The 21,757-nt window shown below is 40.8% G+C and overlaps 5 protein-coding genes across 5 annotated transcripts; 1 reads left to right on the top strand and 4 right to left on the bottom strand.

The window, feature by feature from the left end:
• Positions 1-4,568: 4,568 nt before the first annotated feature.
• On the top strand, positions 4,569-5,627 carry LOC104443728. Its single transcript, XM_010057241.3, has 2 exons — positions 4,569-4,764; positions 4,850-5,627. Exons 1-2 carry the CDS (start codon positions 4,705-4,707, stop codon positions 5,441-5,443), a joined length of 654 nt encoding a protein of 217 aa, XP_010055543.1. The 5' UTR covers positions 4,569-4,704; the 3' UTR covers positions 5,444-5,627.
• A 6-nt stretch (positions 5,628-5,633) lies between these two features.
• LOC104443727 (peptidyl-tRNA hydrolase ICT1, mitochondrial) lies at positions 5,634-9,100 on the bottom strand. Its single transcript, XM_010057240.3, has 7 exons — positions 8,672-9,100; positions 7,280-7,339; positions 7,060-7,142; positions 6,623-6,687; positions 6,505-6,538; positions 6,210-6,280; positions 5,634-6,129 (listed from the first exon to the last, which is right to left on the bottom strand). Exons 1-7 carry the CDS (start codon positions 8,946-8,948, stop codon positions 6,039-6,041), a joined length of 681 nt encoding a protein of 226 aa, XP_010055542.2. The 5' UTR covers positions 8,949-9,100; the 3' UTR covers positions 5,634-6,038.
• Positions 9,101-9,982: 882 nt separating this feature from the next.
• LOC104443729 lies at positions 9,983-13,503 on the bottom strand. Its single transcript, XM_010057242.3, has 7 exons — positions 13,329-13,503; positions 11,640-12,068; positions 11,395-11,567; positions 11,234-11,314; positions 11,050-11,125; positions 10,877-10,969; positions 9,983-10,401 (listed from the first exon to the last, which is right to left on the bottom strand). Exons 2-7 carry the CDS (start codon positions 12,049-12,051, stop codon positions 10,211-10,213), a joined length of 1,026 nt encoding a protein of 341 aa, XP_010055544.1. The 5' UTR covers positions 12,052-12,068; positions 13,329-13,503; the 3' UTR covers positions 9,983-10,210.
• A 2,171-nt stretch (positions 13,504-15,674) lies between these two features.
• On the bottom strand, positions 15,675-16,049 carry LOC120293564 (antifungal protein ginkbilobin-like protein). Its single transcript, XM_039313241.1, has one exon. It carries the CDS (start codon positions 16,047-16,049, stop codon positions 15,675-15,677), a length of 375 nt encoding a protein of 124 aa, XP_039169175.1.
• Positions 16,050-17,139: 1,090 nt separating this feature from the next.
• Positions 17,140-17,556, bottom strand: LOC104445977 (antifungal protein ginkbilobin-like protein). The gene has a single exon (XM_010059898.2). It carries the CDS (start codon positions 17,554-17,556, stop codon positions 17,140-17,142), a length of 417 nt encoding a protein of 138 aa, XP_010058200.2.
• Between the last annotated feature and the right edge of the window lie 4,201 nt (positions 17,557-21,757).

Consider the following 21,757-nt stretch of genomic DNA (forward strand, 5'->3'; position numbering starts at 1 on the left):
TGGGGAGAGCCAGCAATAAATAATCAACTAATCAATAAAAGAATTATAGAACTACAATCATTTACACGCTCGAATATTTTCCAAACCTAGATTAAGCCCAAATAAAACCCATAAGTATTATCTCATAGTGTTTTTTTTTTTTTTTTTTTTTTTTTGGTAAAGGAAATCTAGAGATATTTTGGAAAACCTTTCTTTGAAACTTCTTGTATATAAGGCAAGAAATCCAATCAATTGCCACTAGCCGTTACATGTATATTGTCTCATTCCTAGCCATTTGACAAAACATATCTATTATCTCATAGTGTTTCACAAAGAATTCATAGAGAGAAAACCAAATACTCCTCTTATTCTTCTCAATGTATCTATCATGGCTAGATCTATCACCTACAGGAGGGATGAATAGGTATTACAGAAATTAAAAATTTAAACTAATATTGCTAAGGTGCAACTTCTGATGATAGAGTATGTAGAGGTCCAATCTTATCAGTGTGCAATTAAATTTATTGCAAATAAAATAAAGATAGTAAGGGATAAAAAATTATATATAAAAGATTATAGTGGTTCGACTTTTATAAGTCTATGTCCACTTTCCCACATTGACAACTTATTGGTTGGATTCCACTATATGAACCAATCAAAGATTGCAAGATCTAAGCAATTAAAACTCAAGCTCATGTGAACAAATCCTCACACTCTTTCAATATCTATACAATTACACAATATTGCTCACAAAGATTAATATATTTGATCGGAAACACTCTAAGCTTTGATTCTCTCGTATTACCATAATCCTTTAAGCTTCAAGACCTCCTTTTAGACTCCTCCTTATCCAAGCTGACCGTTTGACATATCTTCAAGAGGATTATCTAACCAATCTACCAATTGGCCTAGATCTTGCTTTTAAGATCTAATCGCTTTAAGGTTGCCGATGATGAAGCTTCTGGTAAATTATATGGCCCAACATCAGTTTCAATTTTCATAAATCGGGTACTTCAACTTGGAAAGAATTCTTCGCCTCAAGTCTAACTATGTAGGAAATTCAAATCTAGAGATATTTTGGAAAACCTTTCTTTGAAACTTCTTGTATATAAGGCAAGAAATCCAATCAATTGCCACTAGCCGTTACATGTATATTGTCTCATTCCTAGCCATTTGACAATACATATATAGAAGGAAATAATTAAGTCACAACTTTGGTTATGATTAATAACATCCGATCACGTTTTATTAGGTTTTCCACCTGAAAAATACTTATCATTAGAATAAAAAAAAAGTTACTCTGGATAAGTTTTATTAATCTTCAAAATTACTTGTGGAATGTTTTCTCAATAGTATCTAATATCATGGCTGAATATCATATTCCTATCCAAGATATGAACTTTTTTTAGGAAACATACTCTTATTAGGACACCTTATCAAATTAGAGACATATTCTCAATAGAGATCATTGTTGAGTAAGCTACAATGTGAAAATTTGCAAGAGTTTCAGAAATTCATGTAGTAGATAGTCTTGAGCTTTCAAAGAGAACCACCGAGCAAGAATGCAAAGTAAACCATTAAATGTACAAGACAACGAACAGCGAGTGGACCGACAAGTTGATGGAAATATGTATATATAGGTCAACCAAAATCTCTATTAAATAAGTGAGGCGAGTATTTGAAATGAAAGGGACATAAGAAAGATGAATATCGGTAAAAAAATCAAATTGAACAAGTTGCCCTAGTTGTGGGGGAAAATACTGCCTTCATTCGACGTATAAAAGGGAATACTGTAGGGTTTCGTCTAGGTGAGTCTCCCCTCTGCAGTCTTTCACATGAGGTTGAAGACAAGTGAGCATTCCCAACGAGAGGCATGTGAAAACCTCACAGTATGTAACGTGAAGGGGGAGGGCTTACGAACTTTATCGGTCAACCCTTACATTATCTTTAGATATCTACAAATAAATAAAAAGGAAAACCCCTTTAGAGTTTCAATTCTAATATTCATGAAAACATAATTATAATGTTATGCCGCCTTGGCTCGCGCGTACAGATCTATCCGTACCCAATATTTTCTCTGTTCTTTGTTCTCGACGTATTTGATTTTTCTTCTCATCCTCTAATACTGAAAGACACAGGAAAGGGCAAAAGAGAGAAGATGGAACAATATAAACCTGCATCGTCAGCGATTACGTAGATACGTTGTGGCAATCTTACTGGTCAACCAACGTGGAGGCCTACTCTCGCTTGGACTAAAATGCGATTGATAATAGAAAACAAAACAAAACAAAACATCTATCTTAATTTCGACTGATGTTTGTTTCGTACTGCGGTAGCGTTCTCCCAAATACGGACGCGACGACATCATCTTCCATTTGAAAAGTCCTCTCTCTCTCTCTCTCTCTCTCTCTTCAGTTGTTTGACCTCTTCACCTTCTGGACCTTCGTCATGCCGTGTTGCTTCGGTCCTCCTTCATCTGCTTCGCTGAAATAGCCCTAGTTTCCTCACGGAACCACGATGGAGCCATTCCTCATTGCGTAACAGTAGTTTCCACATAGAGATCATTAGCATCATCCATTTAAACTAATAGAAAGGATAAGAAGAGCAATCAAAATCTATTGGCTTGATAAGGCGGAAAAACCAGTGTCTCGGCATGCATTGAACCCACAAAGATCTCGACGATAGGTCAACATTTGGTGCTTACGGCGGTGGCCGCACTTGCTTCACATTATGCTCGCTCTTTGGTGTAGAAAAAGGTTGCTTTAAGATAAGAATTTCTTTCTAGCCCTAGGGATTAATAATGACCCTCGAGCCTCAACTCTCGAAAGGGACTTTGCGGTATTTCTCGCGAATTTCATTTTCTTCATACAAGCAAAAAAAAAAAAACACACACACACACACCCTTTATGTTGAAAAGACATGGTAAGAACAAAATGCCAGTTATTAAAAATTCAGTCTATTTAAAGATAAAATTTAGAGTTTCGTAAGATAAGATAGATTTAACTTAATAAAGATGAGAAAATTTACATTTTTAATTTAGAAAGAGGAAGAGGGATTTACGGAATCATCATTTGATAAGTTAGAGATTCTTATTATTTTTTAATTTCGATTTTTGTCCATCGTTTATACTTATCTCCTCAGGGAAAAAGTTGAGGTTGAAATAGTCATTCGAGTTTGTCTTGTTATACATATAGATATTGTAAGAAAAAAAAATGAAATCCTCTAAATAGAACATGTTTCATGAAATGGTAGAAAATCAGGGAATGCGGCGAGGCCAATTTTCTATTATCTTATCACAATTCCACTAAATAATCTTCCATCAGGTTGTGGAAAGCCATGGATAGTGGACACTTTATGACCCAAGTACCTTCGTACAAATTGTCTAGTCCGTGCACCCATCATTTCCACGCCTGAAAACAATTGAATGAGGTCAACAAAAGCTGCAACCTTTTTCTCGTCAGCAATGACGTGGGTAACCCAACAGGTTTTACGGTTAAGTTTGGTGTCCGGAAAAAAAAGGAGAAGGTGCAAAGAAAGAACCATAAAGAGATTAGAAACTAACCACTCACTGCGACTGCGGTGGCGCAGTTGGCTTGAGCTTTGTGCCTCCCACGAAAGGTGCCAAGTTCGAATCTTAGCGGCGTTACTTGGTGATTTAACCGCTGACGTGAGTGTGGTGGCCAGCTTGCGTCAGCCCCAGGTTCTTCCCGCCGACTGTCGGTTTTTGGGATTTCCTGGGTTACCAAAAAAAAAAGAGATTAGAAACTATGGTTGGCAAAGAGAAACAATGGAAATTCTTAGCCCTCTGAGCTCAATTCGTCTATCTTTCAAGCAACACCCTTCAGTTTAGGGTTTGCTCGTTGCGAGAGCCTTCTTCTCTACTGCTACTGGCCCCTCAAGACCAATTTAGAAAGTTTCGTTTTCTTGTAAGAAATGATGTTGGCTTGTGTTTGAGAGTGTTTCTTTTTCCGATATGAAGCCAGGGTTTATTTAAAAATGCTAGCAACAAGGGACGAGCAGTGTTTGCGTGTATGGACACCCAAAAATTAAATACTCTTGTTGCTGTCATAACACGATGATAGCGATAACAAAGTGGTAAAGATCAGTGCACAAAATCTTGCCTGCACATCTACCCTTTATTTTCAAGCTCAAGACTAGCTCGTTGTTTTTCAATACCGTATTAGAACATCGAAGCATGTATTGAAAATTCGATGGTTGCCCGATTGGTTACCAAGATAAATTAGGTCGCTGACGTTGATGATTGGTAAAATGATGCAAACGACACAAGCACAAAATCATTTAGTGGAATGCCATTCTAGTGATAATTTCGTAAGACGAGGGCATTTGGTTCGCGTAGATTTTGCCCGCCGTTGGGCCACAATTGCAGGGAGATTTTAATGAAGTTTTTAAAACCAAGTTGTGCAGCGTGACACCTGCAAAAAATCAAAAACAAAACATACAATAGCAATAAATGTAATAGCAATCCACACGTTGATATTCGAGGAGCAATGTCAAATGTCAACGGTCCACCAAAAACCCTTTCTGAGACTCTTCCTGTCTGAAATATAAAGCCCAAACTGGCACTTCTTTTCCCATTACCACCCTTTTTGCTTGGTCTTGAAGCAACCACAAGCTCAAAATTTATTCCAAGAAGAAGAAGAAGAAGAAGAAGAAGAAGAGGAAGAGGAAGAGGAAGAAGAAGAAGAAGAAGAGGAAGAAGAAGAGATGAAGCTAACCTGGTCTCCAGAGACGGCGTCGAAGGCCTACATCGAAACCGTCACATCTGTGAGTGTTTCTCTCTTGCCACATATTGCAGAGAGTTCGTGTCGTCTCTTTGGTTGATTTGTTTTCTGATCCTGTGTTTTGACAGTGCAAAAAGCTGCACAAAGAATCGGGTGTCGCCGAGCTGGTTTCGGCCATGGCCGCGGGCTGGAATGCGCGTCTTGTAGTAGAGACGTGGTCGAGCGGCGGAGCCACCGCCACGAGCATCGGCCTTGCAGTGGCGAGCCACCACACCGGAGGAAGGCACGTGTGCATAGTCCCCGATCAGAAATCAAAGTCTGAATACATGGGAGCCCTGGGAGAAACCGGCGAGAACGTGGAAGTGGTGGTCGGAGAACCGGAGGAGGTGGTAGAGGTGTTAACGGGCATCGATTTCATGGTGGTAGACTGCAGGAGCAAGGATTTCGAGAAGATCCTGAGGTCGGCTAAGTTGGGTTCTCGAGGGGCAGTTTTGGTGTGCAAGAACGCGAGCTCGAGGATGAGTTTGAACTTCCGATGGCGGAGCGTCCTCGATGCAGGGTCGCGCCGCCTTGCGCGGTCGGCGTTTCTTCCCGTGGGCAGAGGGCTGGATATTGCCTATGTGGCGAGCATCAGCGGGAGCTCAAGCACTGGCAAAGGCAAGAGCCGGTGGATCAAGCATGTTGATCGGCAATCAGGGGAGGAGATTGTCATAAGGAAGTGAATTTGAAATCGGCAGTGATTTTGGTTTTTTGCCCTAGGCTTTTTTGTGTTTGTAGTCTAATTTTTGTGTTTGTAGTCTAACTTATTATAGATTTTGCTGATACACTTTATTGTTCAGAAGATTACTGAAACCTGTACAGATATTTTCTCCACATATTAACAAATGATAAGAGATGCTTTTACCCGCTGTCTAGCCCGAGCATCATACTGATAAAATGGAAAGATCCAGACTGAATTATACATTGATCACCCGAACAGAAGTTTCAACATAAAGTCTCGAGTAATCTCTGCTGACTATGTATATGAAGTAGCCCCATCGAAATTTCACACGCAACAACGAAGAAATGTGTATGTCTATGAGAAGTAAGACTTCTTCCAGCAGCTTGATCATCGAAGGTGTAAGCATGACCTAGTTGAATGATCTGCAGCTCTGATTCTTTATCTCCAAGAAGTTACCATATATGGTACTTGCTAGTCAATGCTGCATGAAATATTCATTGCTTCTATTCTCGGATGGTCAATAAGAATGTTGATGAATCAAAGGGGGATTCTGTCCATCAATTTTAGACTAACAGCTACATCGGGGACTTTTTGTGTCAATCCCAGCCGTCTCTACTTCTGCGAAATGCCTTTTTATCTGAGAGCGCCTTCTTACTCTTCAAGCGTTTCTGCTCTCCAATAGCAGCCCTTTTATGCAGAACAACTTTATCAATTTGCAATGGAATTGAGACATTTAAGTGAGAAATCATACTAGTGAAATGACTCACATCTTGGCAATCTTTTTCTTCTGCTCTTCTGAAGGAGGTGGTGGGACGTATGAAGCAGCATCAATAATTGCCTGATAGCAACATCCAAATATGAAACAAAATCAAACCAAAAGGTGATCTAAGAATCCAACAACTGGATATATTTAAGAGGAAAAACAAATAACAGTTGACGGCAAACCCAGACCCAGTGTTTTCAATCGTGAAAAATGTGGATTGAATGTCCCAATCAGAAGACAACAGCAAGTAGTGTATCATCACCACACAAGAATATGAAATTAGCCTCAATTTATCGTACCTGTAGCTTTCCTAGTGCGTCATCAATGTTCCCCCTGCACAGAAATAAAATTGTCAACTGGCTGCTGCACTAAGCAGCAAAACCCAAAAAATTTAGACAAACGAGGGAAGAAAGTGACTTCTGAGTTCTAGTTTTCGTTGAAGAGATCACAATTTCACCATCCTTATTGATCCGATTCTTTTCCTGTTCAGCAGACAATATGCAGAAAGAAGATAGAACAGTTAGGAAGAATAGTTTTTAATTAAATCATAAAAAAATTACACATTTCCCAGTGTTTATCATTCTATAGACTGAAAATGCAAATCGTAGCAATATTGTTATATACATCCTGCACAAAATCACCTAACCAGAAACAGGAGCACCCACACAACCATAGAAACAGACACCGCAGGGACAACTCCTTACTCCACCAAATAAAAGGAAAATCTATATGGATAAATATCTTGCCCATGATATCCCCTTTGCTGCTGTATTGGGAGGGATTATAGTTCAACATGCGAGATTCCTAAGAAAAATCTGTTACATAAAGCTTAAGAGAATATTAAAGCAACAAACCATTTGCATTATCCTCTCCCTGATCCTGTCACTTAGCCAATATGCATTATTCACATTGAAGCGCATGTCTACCTTAGTGTTCACTGTAAATGGCATCAAGAAAATGTTAGTAGAAGTTATTACCTGTGAGAGAGTGAGAGCGTGAGAGTGGTACTAGGAAATGACACATGACAGAGAAGGGAGGAAAGAAAAGGAAAGAAAAGGAAAGAAAAGATCAGACCTTTGTTCACATTTTGACCTCCTGGACCACCACTTCTTGCAAAACTCACAGTGACATGGTCTGGCAAGAAACAAGAAAGAAACTAATAGCCTTAAGGTTCTTTGATCGATTAAGAAATCTAGCATTAGTTAATCACGAAAATTCTTCATATCTAGCAATAACTTCATCAAGATGCTACTTTCTACAACTTTAGCGAGCACTTATTCTTATATGTTTACACTTCTGTAGCAGTATGTGAAAAGCAAACTACATATGCAAGTGCAGTGTTCCTCATGTATTTCTTCCCTTCAGTGGCAGGAGAAATGGCTGCAGGGAAGCCCGAGAAAAAACACAAGCCCACTATGTAATCCAAGAAATCACAATCAGGCAAAGAAAAAAAAATTAAAACTATTTTCCGAGAAGGCTTCTTCACAACACAACATAAACTGCCGGATAAGGTGCTCCCCTCGTTAAACCTAGCCAAAGAAAACCTGCCCACTGGCCGAACATGCACTGGGAGCTGAAAGCCCAACTCACTGTCTAAATGAAGAGTCATACAACTTTATGAAAACAGCCAAGCCGCTACTACTTCATTCATAGATAACACGAAATTAAATTAGCACAGTAAATTGTATGAATGCTGTTCGTATGTACTCCTTTAACAGCTGACCCAAGAAAGAAGCCAATGAAGCGGCTTGAAAAACATTTGCACACGCATAACATTTGCATAGGACTTCTTGAGAAAGATTACAGATAAAAAGGGCTAGAAATCCGTCATCAGTTCTTTCTTAATCAAACAGGGGAAACCATAGATCAATTCCATACGCCATATCGACTCTCAAAACCATGCACCAACATAAATTAACAATGAACAAAAACACAACTTGGGGAGTACTCAATGGATTAAACGCAGAGGGTCTGCATCAAGGTAGGTAATATGCGAGAGATTCACTCATCTATCCGCGATGCATCGACACCAACTACAAACAACATATGCATGCTCTATGTATAGGCAGTAAGCTGAAAACGAAGCAAAAGGCGACAGGCAATGTGTCCTCTCATTATGAGCATTCGAAGAACACCAAATGAACTTAAAACACCAATCAGCTATCAGCCGCACAGGCAAATAAACTCTTCGGCAGCGGAAAACACTCCATTCGATGATCATTCAGCCAATTTGACTAAAATGAAGAACTTTTGACATTGCCGCGAGGAACTAGAAAGATAAACTGTCCCCAAAGTTGTACAATCGTACGAACACAAAGAGAACAGGCACGAAATCGAAGAACTCGCCGAGCTGCTGAGCCAGCCAGTGGCCCGCCTCAACGCTCCTAAACCATTCATCAGCAATCGCAACCAAAACAGGAGCTCAGACGAAACCGGAAGGAGCAACAGAAACGCAGCCACACGCACCGAGCGTTATCTTCGGGGTCGACTCGCCGGCGGCGGAGAGAGCTCGCTCCTCGGCCTCCTGCAGGAGCTGCTGGACCTGCGCGAGCCGCGACGGGGCCTTCTTCTCCCCGGCGCCTCCCTGCGCGGCGCATCGTATCGGGGTGAAGCTGATCCCTCGCTGCGCGGGCGGCGGCGCGGCGCCGAGGCGCGGCAGGGGAGGGCGAATCCTCCAGATGGCCGGCAACGGGGCGAACATTTCCCGGAGGACCATGGCCGTCGTCGTCCTGACGGCCGCCATCTCCGGCTCCGACGGAGGGGCCCCCTGATCAGAGCACGAGCAAGCGCCGGGCGGTGTCTCCGGGTTAATGCGATTTCCGAGTTTTCGGTGTCGCTGGGAGGGAAGAAGGAGACGCGTCGCTCGGTATGGCTGGGCGCGGCTACGGTTCTTCGTGGTCAGGAAAAATTGGAACTTTCAATAGGACTCAAGCCCAAGGACCGCAAAATTATAAAATGTAATTGCCCACTTTGACCCATCCTTATTGTAAAATAAAAATCACGCCTTCATAAGGTTAACTTGAACTCGTTTACGTAGTCCAAAACTCTACACCAGCAACCCGACCCGAGTCATACAATGTATCTTGCGCTTCTGCCGACGCAATATCGGGCGGTGTTTATATCGTTTAGAAAGGGCGTCTCGCTTGAGTGAAGTTCATCACTTTGTGTGCAACACCATCTTTCCACTGTTCTCATCCGTGATTCCATTCAATTTCAGTTCGAATCTTCATCGACGGCAAAAATAGCGAGCTCAAAACCTCCGACCACACGAAGATAAACGGATCTGAGAGGCGTCATGTCGTGCCCTTACAATTAAAGATAAGGAGAAGAGATTGGTCTGAGAAATTAAGAAGCTATTTCAAGTGATGTTTAATTAATTGAAAAGAGATTAGTGCTAATGCTGAAACAGACGAATTCATCTCCCGCCTAATGTAAGTGTATATCACCCAAAACCAGATGTGACCTCTTTTTCTCGATAACATTCGGAAGCGCCATCTCTTCAGACAGGAAGAGTTGCAGCTCTCGTCACAACAAATTAACCTATCGCTCCAATTACAAATCCGTCAACAATGACTAAGGCTGATGCACTGCATGCATCCGTCAAACCACAAAAAGCATCCATACCCGCACATTCATACACGATGGACCACGGGCCCGACCGAGTCAGAGCCAGAGACAAAGACCAAAAGCCATTTCGCCCAGCTGCTATCCAATTAATCCTAGTCCAAGAAAGTCATCCATCACTCACAGCCCGTTTCTGCGGGCAAACATCCAATCTTAATAGAAGGAAAGGCGATCGATTTAACTTTTAACATCCCAAAAAGAGCATCCACAACATTGGGCATTACAACTGTGCATATTGCATCACACATGTATTACCATTAGACATTATGAGAAAAAAGGTAGATATATCTCTGTATTATGTGAATTTCTATCTGGCCTAGTCCAGAATATGCGAATCTACGGGGCAAAGGGTACATGAGGGCCACAATCAACTCAGTTTCCTTATGCACTCGCTTCACCATGGGAGGGGCCGGCCTTTCCGCTAGCATTTGCTTTCCTTCTTCCAGCATTTTGCCTCTGAGAAGACTCTGCTCGTTCCCTCATATCAGATGTGACCCTCTGCGCAGGCAATGATTGCTGAGTGGACGGAAGCGCCCATCCTCCATGACTTGGGTGTCCAATCTGACCAACTCCTAAAATACATTTGGTTTTTTCAATAAACAACTTAAGACCGTATTGGCGAGAACGCAAGGTATGAATCAAGAGTCAAGACATACACGGTCACAAAGCATCATCAAGTGCCTAAGTATCACGAAAAACAACAGTAAAACCTATGGCAATCATAAGCAACTGCACCATCATGCACAAAAATGAACATTAATAACTTGAATTGTGCATTAAAACCTGCCACATACTCATTTCCAGTGCTTGTAGAACAAAGATAACCTCCTTAAAAGAGCTTATTGTAATGTTCAGTAAGATAATTTATGCGCAAATACCCCATTAGCAATCAAGCAACTCACCAACCAAAGAAAAATGACAATAGGTAAAAATAATCATTTAACCATAGTCCACCTTTTATAAGTAGTAAGAAATTAAAACATTGATTCTTAGATTGTCATTAACACAAAAGATGCAGCCGAAAAAATATCTCACAGTAACACTCACCTCGTCTACCATGACCATCAGAATGCTCGCTCCAACCAGGCAAATGCTTTCTAGCATTTCCTTTCCAGGCTTGTTCAAATTGAGGCAGCTCATCTAGATAGTCATGACATTACATATATGAGTTATGTGAATTAGGAATCCGGCATCCAACAAACAAGAAAATGTTCAAATACCTTCGTTTAGGTTGTGCAGAGTCTGCATGGTATCCACCTTACCATCAGAATTAAGCTGCCTCATAACAGAATGGCCCTGCAGTAAAATCATAATATTAAGACATTCAATTAAAATCTTATTATGTGACATCTTAGCTTATGGCACACAAGGTAACGAGACCAACACTAAGGCATTCGGTGATACCTTATTATGGAGTCCCCTAGAAACTCTATGAGTGGCTTTCATAGTTGCACTATCAGCTTCTTTCCTTTCCTCGAATGTCAACTGTTTCGTAACAAGGCAACCCACAGAATTAGACCATTCCATAAGTTCAGTTTGCAGCTATAACAGGCACAAATACATACCCCATCACTGCCCGTCCTTCTTGTTGTGGATGATGAATAATATGGACCATTTGCACCACCATAACTGACAGTAGAGCTCTGAAAGGTGAAACTGTGATTCTGTGGCTGCACCTGTCTCTCAGATGGCCTCTCTATGGAGCCATTCCAATAATGTAGCTGCTTCCTTCTCCTCTCTGCCATAACAAACAGGGTAATCAGTTAGAGCCACAAAAAACTTCAAACATGCAATTTAGAGATGGACATACCTTCGACTTCATCATCAGGGCCCTCAACATGTGGCATCTCACTTGACCTCCCATGCTTTCTTGGGTTGTCCTTCTTCACGTTGTCCGCTTCTTCCTTCTCATCATCAGAGTTCAATTCTTCAATAATGGGTCCTCTAGACATTATCGGTTCTGGAGGACGATGCTCTATCATAGTAGGTGGAGGATGCATATTCATGAAAGGATCCATATTCATGAAAGGACTTGCAGTTGGACGAAAGATGCTCGAGTCAAAGAGGCCCCCAAATGGTTGTGTAAAGAAAGGGTCATCAAATGGGTTTCTTCCTCCAAAGAAGCTAGAAGCTAAACTTCTCTGACCACCGAAGCCTCCAAAACCAGCAAAAGGGTCACCAAATCCGAAGAAAGGATTTCTACCACCTCCGTTACCCTGCATCTTGCAAGCGCTAGACCCTGCAACGAACAAGTAGAATCCAGAATTTGGCAAGCATTTCAAGAACAAAATCCTATAATGACGAAACACATACGCCACCTAACTAAAACGAGCTCTTGCAAAACCAAAAAAAAAGAAAGTAAAAGATAACAAAAGAAACAGAGAAAACAGAACCACTCATTAGTCAGGACAAATTCCTGGACCAGTGAATTTGATACTATATTATTAAAGTGTTATGATGAAGGAGAATAGCAAACAGCTCATACTAAACTCTCTGCAACACAAAAAGGTGCAGTTATTCTTCCAAATACTACCCATGGGCACCAATAATAGGGTACAAGTATAACCACAAATATAGATTCCCCACGGGAATGAAGCCACGAGGGAAGCAACTACCCATGGGTACCAATAATAGGGTACAAGTATAACCACAAATATAGATCCCCCACAGGAATGAAGCCATGAGGGAAGCAACTATCATATCAAAGGAAAAGGAAGGTTAAGCCAATCAGGGGAAACATTCTGCAAGGAAATACCCAGACAAGCCTTTTCAAATACACGAGACTCATATCAAAGCTTAAACATAGCTAACAGTGACAAGAACACGTGTCGCTCTCTCCAATAACTTGCCGAAACCCTCGCCGACTTGCCTGGCAACCATTTAAAGGCAAGTGAGTTATGGTGATCAGTGAGTATCATTGGCGCATAAGCCCGTAACGGAAGTTACGGAAGCAATTTTGAAATGGAAACGGTTGCCGACATGTTCAAACAGGCAGAACTGAAATCAACACAACGATCAACAGAAAAGGAGCCGCAATAGTCGTAGTGACAACACGATCTCAATATCAACAACATCAGAACGATCTCTGGCACTTGAAAGATACATATAACTAGCAGAATAACCAAAAAAATCTCCCTCCCTCCCTACCTCCCTCCCTCCTACAAGTAAGACACAAACCATGGCTTGCAAGTAATGTCAATCCAAAACCGCCAAGGCAGCAGCACCGCACTCCGCAATCCAATCCATAAACGAAGCGCAAACGCATTCAACCTCAAATCAACACGCGCGCGCGCACGCAGACGAGAAATCGTCCCAGCAAGAACACTCCGCGTGAAGAGGCACACCGAAGGATCGCCCAACGAAACGGACAAACGCCGACCGATAAGCCCGCCACACTATCAGCCCGAGCGATCGCACGAAAGACCTAGAAATTCACAGCGATCGCCGGCCGGCGAAATCCTAAACCGCCGCCGGCGCGGAGGAGGAGAGAGATTTTTACCTTTACTGCCTCGGGACGGAGGAGTTGCGCAGCAGACTGGAAACCCTAACAGCGCCGCTTCTGATGGCGAGAGAGAGATTTCGCAGCTATTGCAGATTGATCGGAAGCTTACCGCGTGAAATCACCGCTCGAGCTTTCACGGGAAAGAGAAGGTACGCGGAGTTAAAAGAAAAATCGAGACGCTTGGCCGAGGAATACTTATAGGACTCGTAGGAAGCGAGGACACGTGTCGTTTCGCCACGGGGTGTTGATTCGCTGCTCCTCACTCTCCTCTTTTCGTGGGAAGTTGCAATTTTCGTCCCCCTTATTTTTGTGGTTTTCCGGGTCGGTCCCCGGGAATCAAGTTGTCAAGCTTTCGACTACCCTTTCTTTTTGTTCTTTTTTTTAATCATTAATATAGATTTCTTGGTATATTCACTCGAAGTTTTAAAACTTATAATAAAAGGGCAATTGAATCATAAAACTTACAAAAAAGTGCAATTGAATCCTAAAACTTACAAAAAAAAAGTGTAATAAAATTCTAAAACTCCCCAAGTTGATGCAACCAAATATTAAAATTAACACAATCAAATGTGATTTGTGGCTTTTTATAATATTTTCTCTACTTACGTGGCAATGATGTGGCTAAAATATGGAACACTAGACTAAAATAAAATTGTTTTGGAATTAATTCTAATTTTTTAACCAGAAGCTTAATTAAATATTTTAAAAAACACAAAAAGAGCCAAGGCAAGAGCGGAGACCCTTGTCGCCAACCACCCGTCGTCGAAAGGGCGGGGGCTCGGCAATGATTGGTGGGGTCGCTTGGGCCGACAACCCTCGTTGATGGCAAGCGAGGGCCCGCGCGACCCTCACCCATATCTAGGTGGAGGGTTGTGGGCCCTGACCGACCACCGCTGGCCCTTTCGGCGACAAAGGTTGGCCACCCTTGCCTATAGCTTAATTTTTTTCCATTTTGTGTATTTTTAAATTTTTAAAATTTATTTAATTAATACGTTGGTTAAATAAATTAGAATTTAAGTCACTTTATCATCACGTAAAAGATGGAAAATATTAAAAGAACCGCATAAGCATTTTCCGTCTATATAACTAGACGGAATTAATGGAATAACTCAATTGTACTTTTAGAATTCGATTATACTTTTTATAAGTTTTATAACTCAATTGCACTTTCGTGACCAATTAGAGGACTTTTAGTACACATATTTCTTTGCGCTTGACACTCTTGGTGCAGCGTAGGGCCTGTGGCAAGGGGGATCTCTCGCTCGGACCCAGGTCAAGTGGGTTGGACTAGGTCCGTCTTCACTAGCAATAGCATAGACCGCGCAGGTGAGACCGGTGTTGGACCCAAGTGATCCACGGTGGACATCGACTTTGTCCTTGTGGACTCGGGTCGGGTGTAATGAAGACAATCGAGATGCCCAGCCCCAGTCTTTTCCCTTATGCAGGCACCATAAATCAATTTAATTATAAATCTTTTTTTGTTGTGCTATGTGTGATCAAGTTTCAAAATTTCTAAATTTTTTGCAGTTTAGAATTGCACGTTGGATCCGTCTATTTTGACGGGATTTCTCTTTTTTCATAATCCAAGAAAATGGGCATGAGACTCATAATTAGCCTTGATACATAACTAATGTAATTCGAACAAGTGGCCTCGAGATCTTAAATATAAGACTCTTTAACTTCCCAACCAAGGCTTATCTCATCGACCTCTGGTGACATTCGAGCTGATTCTAGCAAGGCTTAAGCCTCATCGACCTCTGGCAAGCTTCAACTTGTCAGAAATGGAGAGGTGGAGCCTCGCCGGCTTTAGTTCTCTCACTTTGCGCCCGACTAAGGAAGAAGGAAAATTTAAAAAAATCGAATATATTGGTAACTTTCTTCAGAAAAAATCAAATTAGATTTTACATACCAACAATGACAAATGTATTTTAGTTCATTTTCAAATTTCAGCTAAATACTAGCAATTATTATCATTTTCCTAGAAAATGACTTTCTGGAAAATATTTCTTAGAGATGTCACATTTTTCGTGAATCAGACAGAATCTTAATAAATTAAAAATTTTACTTCTATAACTCTTTTTTATATACTAAATGCAATTCCCAATTTATCACTTATAAGTAATTTCTTCACAAGACTGGTAACTTCTCACGTTGCAAAAATAATCACGAAGTCACTAACTATAACACTAAATGACATTATTATTGAGATTCTATATTAGATAGTCCGTATCACCATGTAACTAGCGACCTTTTTCATTGTTGAACTGAACAACTCGCTCATGCACAAGCTTGCATTTGACATTCTTTGGATGTAGTTTCGACTTCGCATGTATAATCGCCTGTTCACTCGACAAACGAGTAGCTCTCGAATCGGATCCTGCAATCCTGAAGCTGAAGCGTAACCTCGACGCTCTGCGGACATCGGACTCCCAAATAATTGCCGGCGAAGTTCAGGCACATCTCGCAGTCCCAAGGCGCGAATGCCCCGTCGCACGCCCCACGGCCGTAGCAGGTGTCGCCGTTCGACGTGGACTGGAAGTGGTAATTGTTGCCGCAAGCCGGCGTACCCACCTGCAACTGGAGAACGACTTCGAGCACGGACGCTCGATACACGTCGGTGCCCAAAAAGAGCGTGTCGCTGCAAATAAAGCTCACCACGTCCAGGTCCGGCTTGCCGGACGCATGGTTGCAAATGCAGAGAAGACCAAAGACGACCATCGGAGCGAGTTTCATGTTGGATTTCCCCAGAACGCCGATGCATTTCCACTCATTTACGATACTAATATAGCTGGATGATCCGGTTGTGCTCTCTGCCTTAATTAACTGATTGTTGTAAGAACTGAAGTTGACTCGTCCTATTTGTCGTTTGGTTATCATAAATTTTTTCTTGGTATTGTCAATTATTGCAGTTTTCATTAACTTAAAGTTGACTTGAATCTTCAGCAGGGAAAACTGGGGGTTTGTCTCCATGCTGTAGCAGAAACGTTGTATAAGATGCTGAAAAGGCTTCTGGCGACAAGGAGGAGGGCAGCTAGCGACGGCAAGTTCACCCTAGCTGAAGCAGAAACAACTCCTTCCATGGTAATTTAAGGGACCGATATTTTCAGGGTTCCTCCCCAATTTGCATTTGCTTTAATTTTTCAGCCAAGGAAATTCGTTGTCCCGATGTACGTGTGCAAATTGGGTTGGCAAAGATCGTTTGCTATCCAATCTTAGCTCTCCATTTGCAAACATTGGCATACTTGTTAGTATATCCCATACCCCTTTATGCCTTGATCTTGAACTCATCTATTCCGAAATTCATTTTTCTTTTCAGCATACTTCATTAGCCCTTACATCTCGATTCGATCTACCCCCAAGCTACCTATCGTTCGGCAGCAAACATTTCCGTTTCGTCCATCTTAACCTTTCTTTCATTCAAAACACACTTCCTTTAGCCTCTGATTCACAAACCCAGCAAGTCCATATGCCTGAATCTTCAGCACTTTACGGACGCTTGCAACCTCTTATCAAACGATTTCCATCAAACACGTTCGTTATCTTCTAATTGTAACCGCGCATCAAGTTGTAGATACATTACAATTTTTTGTTCATTGTGAAAAAGTTGCTGCTCCAGTGTATTCCCAGTAGAAGACACAATTTTACGATCATGAGCACGCTAGCAATCACCAAATGCATTCCCAGCAAGATGATTACAAGAATATTGATTGGGAATGTCCCTACATAGCAACGAAATTCATGCCGTCCATCGTCCGCATGACGACTATGCTCGGAAGAGGCGATCCGATTATCGTGACATGACAGCCGCTCACTTACTCTCGGTGAACGGGTACCGCTCGTATCTAACTCTACAACTTTGAACCTGAGTCCGAGCCCCGTAACTCATCGGACACCTGTTCCCCAAGAAGTTGGCGGCGTACTGGATGCAGGTCGCGCATTCCGATTCGACGATCCCCACGTGGCACGTCACATGACTGAAACACACTGGATCGCCAGGGTCAGACGGCCTCGACTGGGCAGAGCAATCATAACCGAAATCCGCCGTGGAATCGACTAAAGCCCTGATGACAGCAGACACCGCGTCTCCATACAACGCCCCCATGCTGTACGCATCACTGCTGCACTGATAACTCAATACAGCGAAGCCGGTGTCGTCGGCTGCGACAGAAACGATGGCGGAGAGAGACGACACGGTCAGAAATATAAGCTTGTAAGCAAGTATCATCTTCAGATCTTTAAAGGCTTCTTGCTCAAGCTCTGGCGATGTATATAACGGGAAAGCGCTCTTATGAAGTTAGGTTTACGCGATTTTTGCCGGCACTAAATGTTTTAAGATGCTGCCGCTTCATATTTGTCGATGCTCCAAGGAAAACGGGTCAAGGGCCGACCGCGATTGGAAGCTGGGACATGAACGAGATCGATAGAGCAGCGGACAAGTACGATGAACGCGATGTTTAGATCAATAATCACGTTTGAGCTCACCATAGAAGCAGAGGACAAGTACGATGAATGCGATGTTTCGATCGATAATCATGTTTGAGCTCACCAATGATGTAAATCGAATTCTCTTCATAAGTGATTTTGCTGCTTTATATGAATTGATAGTGATATACATAGTTGGCAAAAATTTTCCAAAAAAAAAAAATCTTAAATCTATTGTATTTAGATCAATTCAATCATAAATTTTTTAATTTGATCAATTTAGTCTTGAACCTTCTGAGAATTTGCCAATGTAGTCTATCCTCTCATTTTAGTCAAAAATCATTGACATAAATGCCATCTATTCTAGGTATCATAGCCAAAAATTGATGACCTTGTCCAGATTTGGGCGAGAATAAACCAATGCCGGTGATGGCTTCGGGTGCGTTTGGCACCAGCTTTGCCAAGTACCTTTGGGTACCCAAAGCCCATTTGCCCAAATATTGGGTGTTTGGGAAAAAATTTTAGACCTGCCTTGAAGAAATGCCGGCCTTCCAAAGGCTGAAAGCCCAAGGCAGGTCCTAGGCTGCCTTGGGCTTTTGACATTTTCAGAAGGCCCGATGCGCTGTTCATCTTCCTCTTCGTGGAATTCTCGGATGTCAACACCCAAGGTGGCGACTCGGCCGGCGAGGTGGCGATGGGTCGGCGACGGGTTGGAGAGAGGCCGGCAACCGTCGCCGCACCCCGGCGACCATCGCCGACCGCCGCACAACCCAAATCCCGGGTCGCGTCGGTTGCCTAGGTCACGGCGAGGTCGGTTGCCGCGACCTCCGGCGACCTCCACGACCCATGACCTCGCCGCAACCCAAATGCGGGTCGCGGAGGTCGCCGAAGGTCGCGGCGACCCAGGCGACCCAAATCTGGGTCACGAAGGTCGTCAGAGGTCGCGGCGACCCAGGCGACCCAGGACCTCGCCGCGACCCAAATCCTCCGCGACCTCGTGGTGACCTTCGCGGCGCGGTGGGTTGCGCGACGGTGCGGCAAGGGTCACCGCAACCCTCACCGAATCGCCTACCCTTCGCCGGCGGTAACCGGCGAAGCCTTGGCTAGCAATCACCGGCAAAGCTTTGGCCGGCCAACTTTCCTTCTTTTTAATAATAAAAGTATTTTACAAATTTAATTTACCCAAACACTATTTTGCGCAAGTATACTTCACAATGGACTTTCACAAATAAATTTACCAAACACACTTTGCATTTTGAAAAACACCCTTGACTCAAAGGCCTTTACATTTTCTCAAGGACTTTCCCCAAAAGTCTTCCCAAATGCACCCTTCATGGCCCTTGCCTAATGGATGGCAAGCTTTGGCTAGCCGCCACTCTAAAAAAAAAAAAGGAAGGGGGGGAAGAAAAGAAAATTAATTAAAAATTCTTATATTATATGAAATTCAAAAAGTTATCTCCATTGGTGATTTCCTATCAAAATTGGTTGAGTTAATTATATTGACAAATTATCAAAAGATTTAAAACTAAATTAGCCAAATTAAAAGGTTCAAGACTAAATTGGTATAAGTATAATAGTTTTCAAGACTTTCTTTGGTAACTATATCTATATAGTTTCTTGTTTGTTGTTCGTTTTCTATTAATAGTAGATATCCCACCAATGACTTTAATACAGTGGGGGTAAAATTTCTTGTTCCTGTATACAAGAACAGCGCATCCCATTCAAGACGGATTTGGTGATTTCAAAAAGTTATCTCCATTGGTGATTTCCTACCAAAACTGGTTGAATTGATTATATTGACAAATTATCAATTCAAAATTCTTATATTATGTGAAAAAGGGGGGGAGAAAAGAAAATTAATTAAAAATTCTTATATTATATGAAATTCAAAAAGTTATCTCCATTGGTGATTTCCTATCAAAATTGGTTGAATTGATTATATTGACAAATTATCAAAAGATTTAAAACTAAATTAGCCAAATTAAAAGGTTCAGGACTAAATTGGTATAAGTATAATAGTTTTCAAGACTTTCTTTGGTAACTATATCTATATAGTTTCTTTTTTGTTGTTCGTTTTCTATTAATAGTAGATATCCCACCAATGACTTTAATACGGTGGGGGTAAAATTTCTTGTTCCCCGTATACAGAACAGGCGCATCCTGCATTCAAGACGGATTTGGTGATTTCAAAAAGTTATCTCCATTGGTGATTTCCTACCAAAATTGGTTGAATTGATTATATTGACAAATTATCAATTCAAAATTCTTATATTATGTGAAAGGGGGGAAGAAAAGAAGATTAATTAAAAATTCTTATATTATATGAAATTCAAAAAGTTATCTCCATTGGTGATTTCCTATCAAAATTGGTTGAATTGATTATATTGACAAATTATCAAAAGATTTAAAACTAAATTAGCCAAATTAAAAGGTTCAGGACTAAATTGGTATAAGTATAATAGTTTTCAAGACTTTCTTTGGTAACTATATCTATATAGTTTCTTGTTTGTTGTTCGTTTTCTATTAATAGTAGATATCCCACCAATGACTTTAATACGGTGGGGGTAAAATTTCTTGTTCCCGTATACGAGAACCGGCGCATCCTGCATTCAAGACGGATTTGGTGATTTCAAAAAGTTATCTCCATTGGTGATTTCCTACCAAAAACCTGGTTGAATTGATTATATTGACAAATTATCAATTCAAAATTCTTATATTATATGAAAAGGGGGGGAAGAAAAGAAAATTAATTAAAAATTCTTATATTATATGAAATTCAAAAATTTATCTCCATTGGCGATTTCCTATCAAAATTGGTTGAATTGATTATATTGACAAATTATCAAAAGATTTAAAACTAAATTAGCCAAATTAAAAGGTTCAGGACTAAATTGGTATAAGTATAATAGTTTTCAAAACTTTCTTTGGTAACTATATCTATATAGTTTCTTGTTTGTTGTTCGTTTTCTATTAATAATAGATATCCCACCAATGACTTTAATACAGTGGGGGTAAAATTTCTTGTTCCTGTATACAAGAACAGCGCATCCAAGATTCAAGACGGATTTGGTGATTTCAAAAAGTTATCTCCATTGGTGATTTCCTACCAAAATTGGTTGAATTGATTATATTGACAAATTATCAATTCAAAATTCTTATATTATATGAAAAGGGGGAGAAAAGAAAATTAATTAAAATTTCTTATATTATATGAAATTCAAAAAGTTATCTCCATTGGCGATTTCCTATCAAAATTGGTTGAGTTAATTATATTGACAAATTATCAAAAGATTTAAAACTAAATTAGCCAAATTAAAAGGTTCAAGACTAAATTGGTATAAGTATAATAGTTTTCAAGACTTTCTTTGGTAACTATATCTATATAGTTTCTTGTTTCTTGTTCGTTTTCTATTAATAGTAGATATCCCACCAATGACTTTAATACGGTGGGGGTAAAATTTCTTGTTCCCGTATACAAGAACAAAGCGCATCCCGATTCAAGACGGATTTGGTGATTTCAAAAAGTTATCTCCATTGGTGATTTCCTACCAAAACTGGTTGAATTGATTATATTGACAAATTATCAATTCAAAATTCTTATATTATATGAAAAGGGGGAAGAAAAGAAAATTAATTAAAAATTCTTATATTATATGAAATTCAAAAAGTTATCTCCATTGGTGATTTCCTATCAAAATTGGTTGAATTGATTATATTGACAAATTATCAAAAGATTTAAAACTAAATTAGCCAAATTAAAAGGTTCGGACTAAATTGGTATAAGTATAATAGTTTTCAAGACTTTCTTTGGTAACTATATCTATATAGTTTCTTGTTTGTTGTTCGTTTTCTATTAATAGTAGATATCCCACCAATGACTTTAATACGTGGGGGTAAAATTTCTTGTTCCGTATACGAACGGCGCATCCCAGCATTCAAGACGGATTTGGTGATTTCAAAAAGTTATCTCCATTGGTGATTTCCTACCAAAACTGGTTGAATTG

This window comes from Eucalyptus grandis, chromosome 5 (genome assembly GCF_016545825.1).
Source record: "Eucalyptus grandis isolate ANBG69807.140 chromosome 5, ASM1654582v1, whole genome shotgun sequence".
Taxonomy (NCBI): domain Eukaryota; kingdom Viridiplantae; phylum Streptophyta; class Magnoliopsida; order Myrtales; family Myrtaceae; genus Eucalyptus; species Eucalyptus grandis.

Bases quoted from the DNA above. Each gene is read 5' to 3' on its own strand.
- LOC104443727 (XM_010057240.3), bottom strand. From the start codon at position 8,948: ATGGCGGCCGTCAGGACGACGACGGCCATGGTCCTCCGGGAAATGTTC. The intron at 7,143-7,279 runs GTCTGATCTTTT...TGCCATTTACAG, and splicing joins AGGTCAAAATGTGAACAAAG to TGAACACTAAGGTAGACATG. The intron at 6,130-6,209 runs GTGAGTCATTTC...TCTGCATAAAAG, and splicing joins AAGAAAAAGATTGCCAAGAT to GGCTGCTATTGGAGAGCAGA.
- LOC104445977 (XM_010059898.2), bottom strand. From the start codon at position 17,556: ATGATACTTGCTTACAAGCTTATATTTCTGACCGTGTCGTCTCTCTCC.
- LOC104443729 (XM_010057242.3), bottom strand. From the start codon at position 12,051: ATGCAGGGTAACGGAGGTGGTAGAAATCCTTTCTTCGGATTTGGTGAC. The intron at 11,568-11,639 runs GTATGTCCATCT...TTGTTATGGCAG, and splicing joins CCCTGATGATGAAGTCGAAG to AGAGGAGAAGGAAGCAGCTA. The intron at 10,970-11,049 runs GTATTTGAACAT...ATGACTATCTAG, and splicing joins TCTGCACAACCTAAACGAAG to ATGAGCTGCCTCAATTTGAA.
- LOC104443728 (XM_010057241.3), top strand. From the start codon at position 4,705: ATGAAGCTAACCTGGTCTCCAGAGACGGCGTCGAAGGCCTACATCGAA. The intron at 4,765-4,849 runs GTGAGTGTTTCT...GTGTTTTGACAG, and splicing joins ACATCGAAACCGTCACATCT to TGCAAAAAGCTGCACAAAGA.
- LOC120293564 (XM_039313241.1), bottom strand. From the start codon at position 16,049: ATGGTCGTCTTTGGTCTTCTCTGCATTTGCAACCATGCGTCCGGCAAG.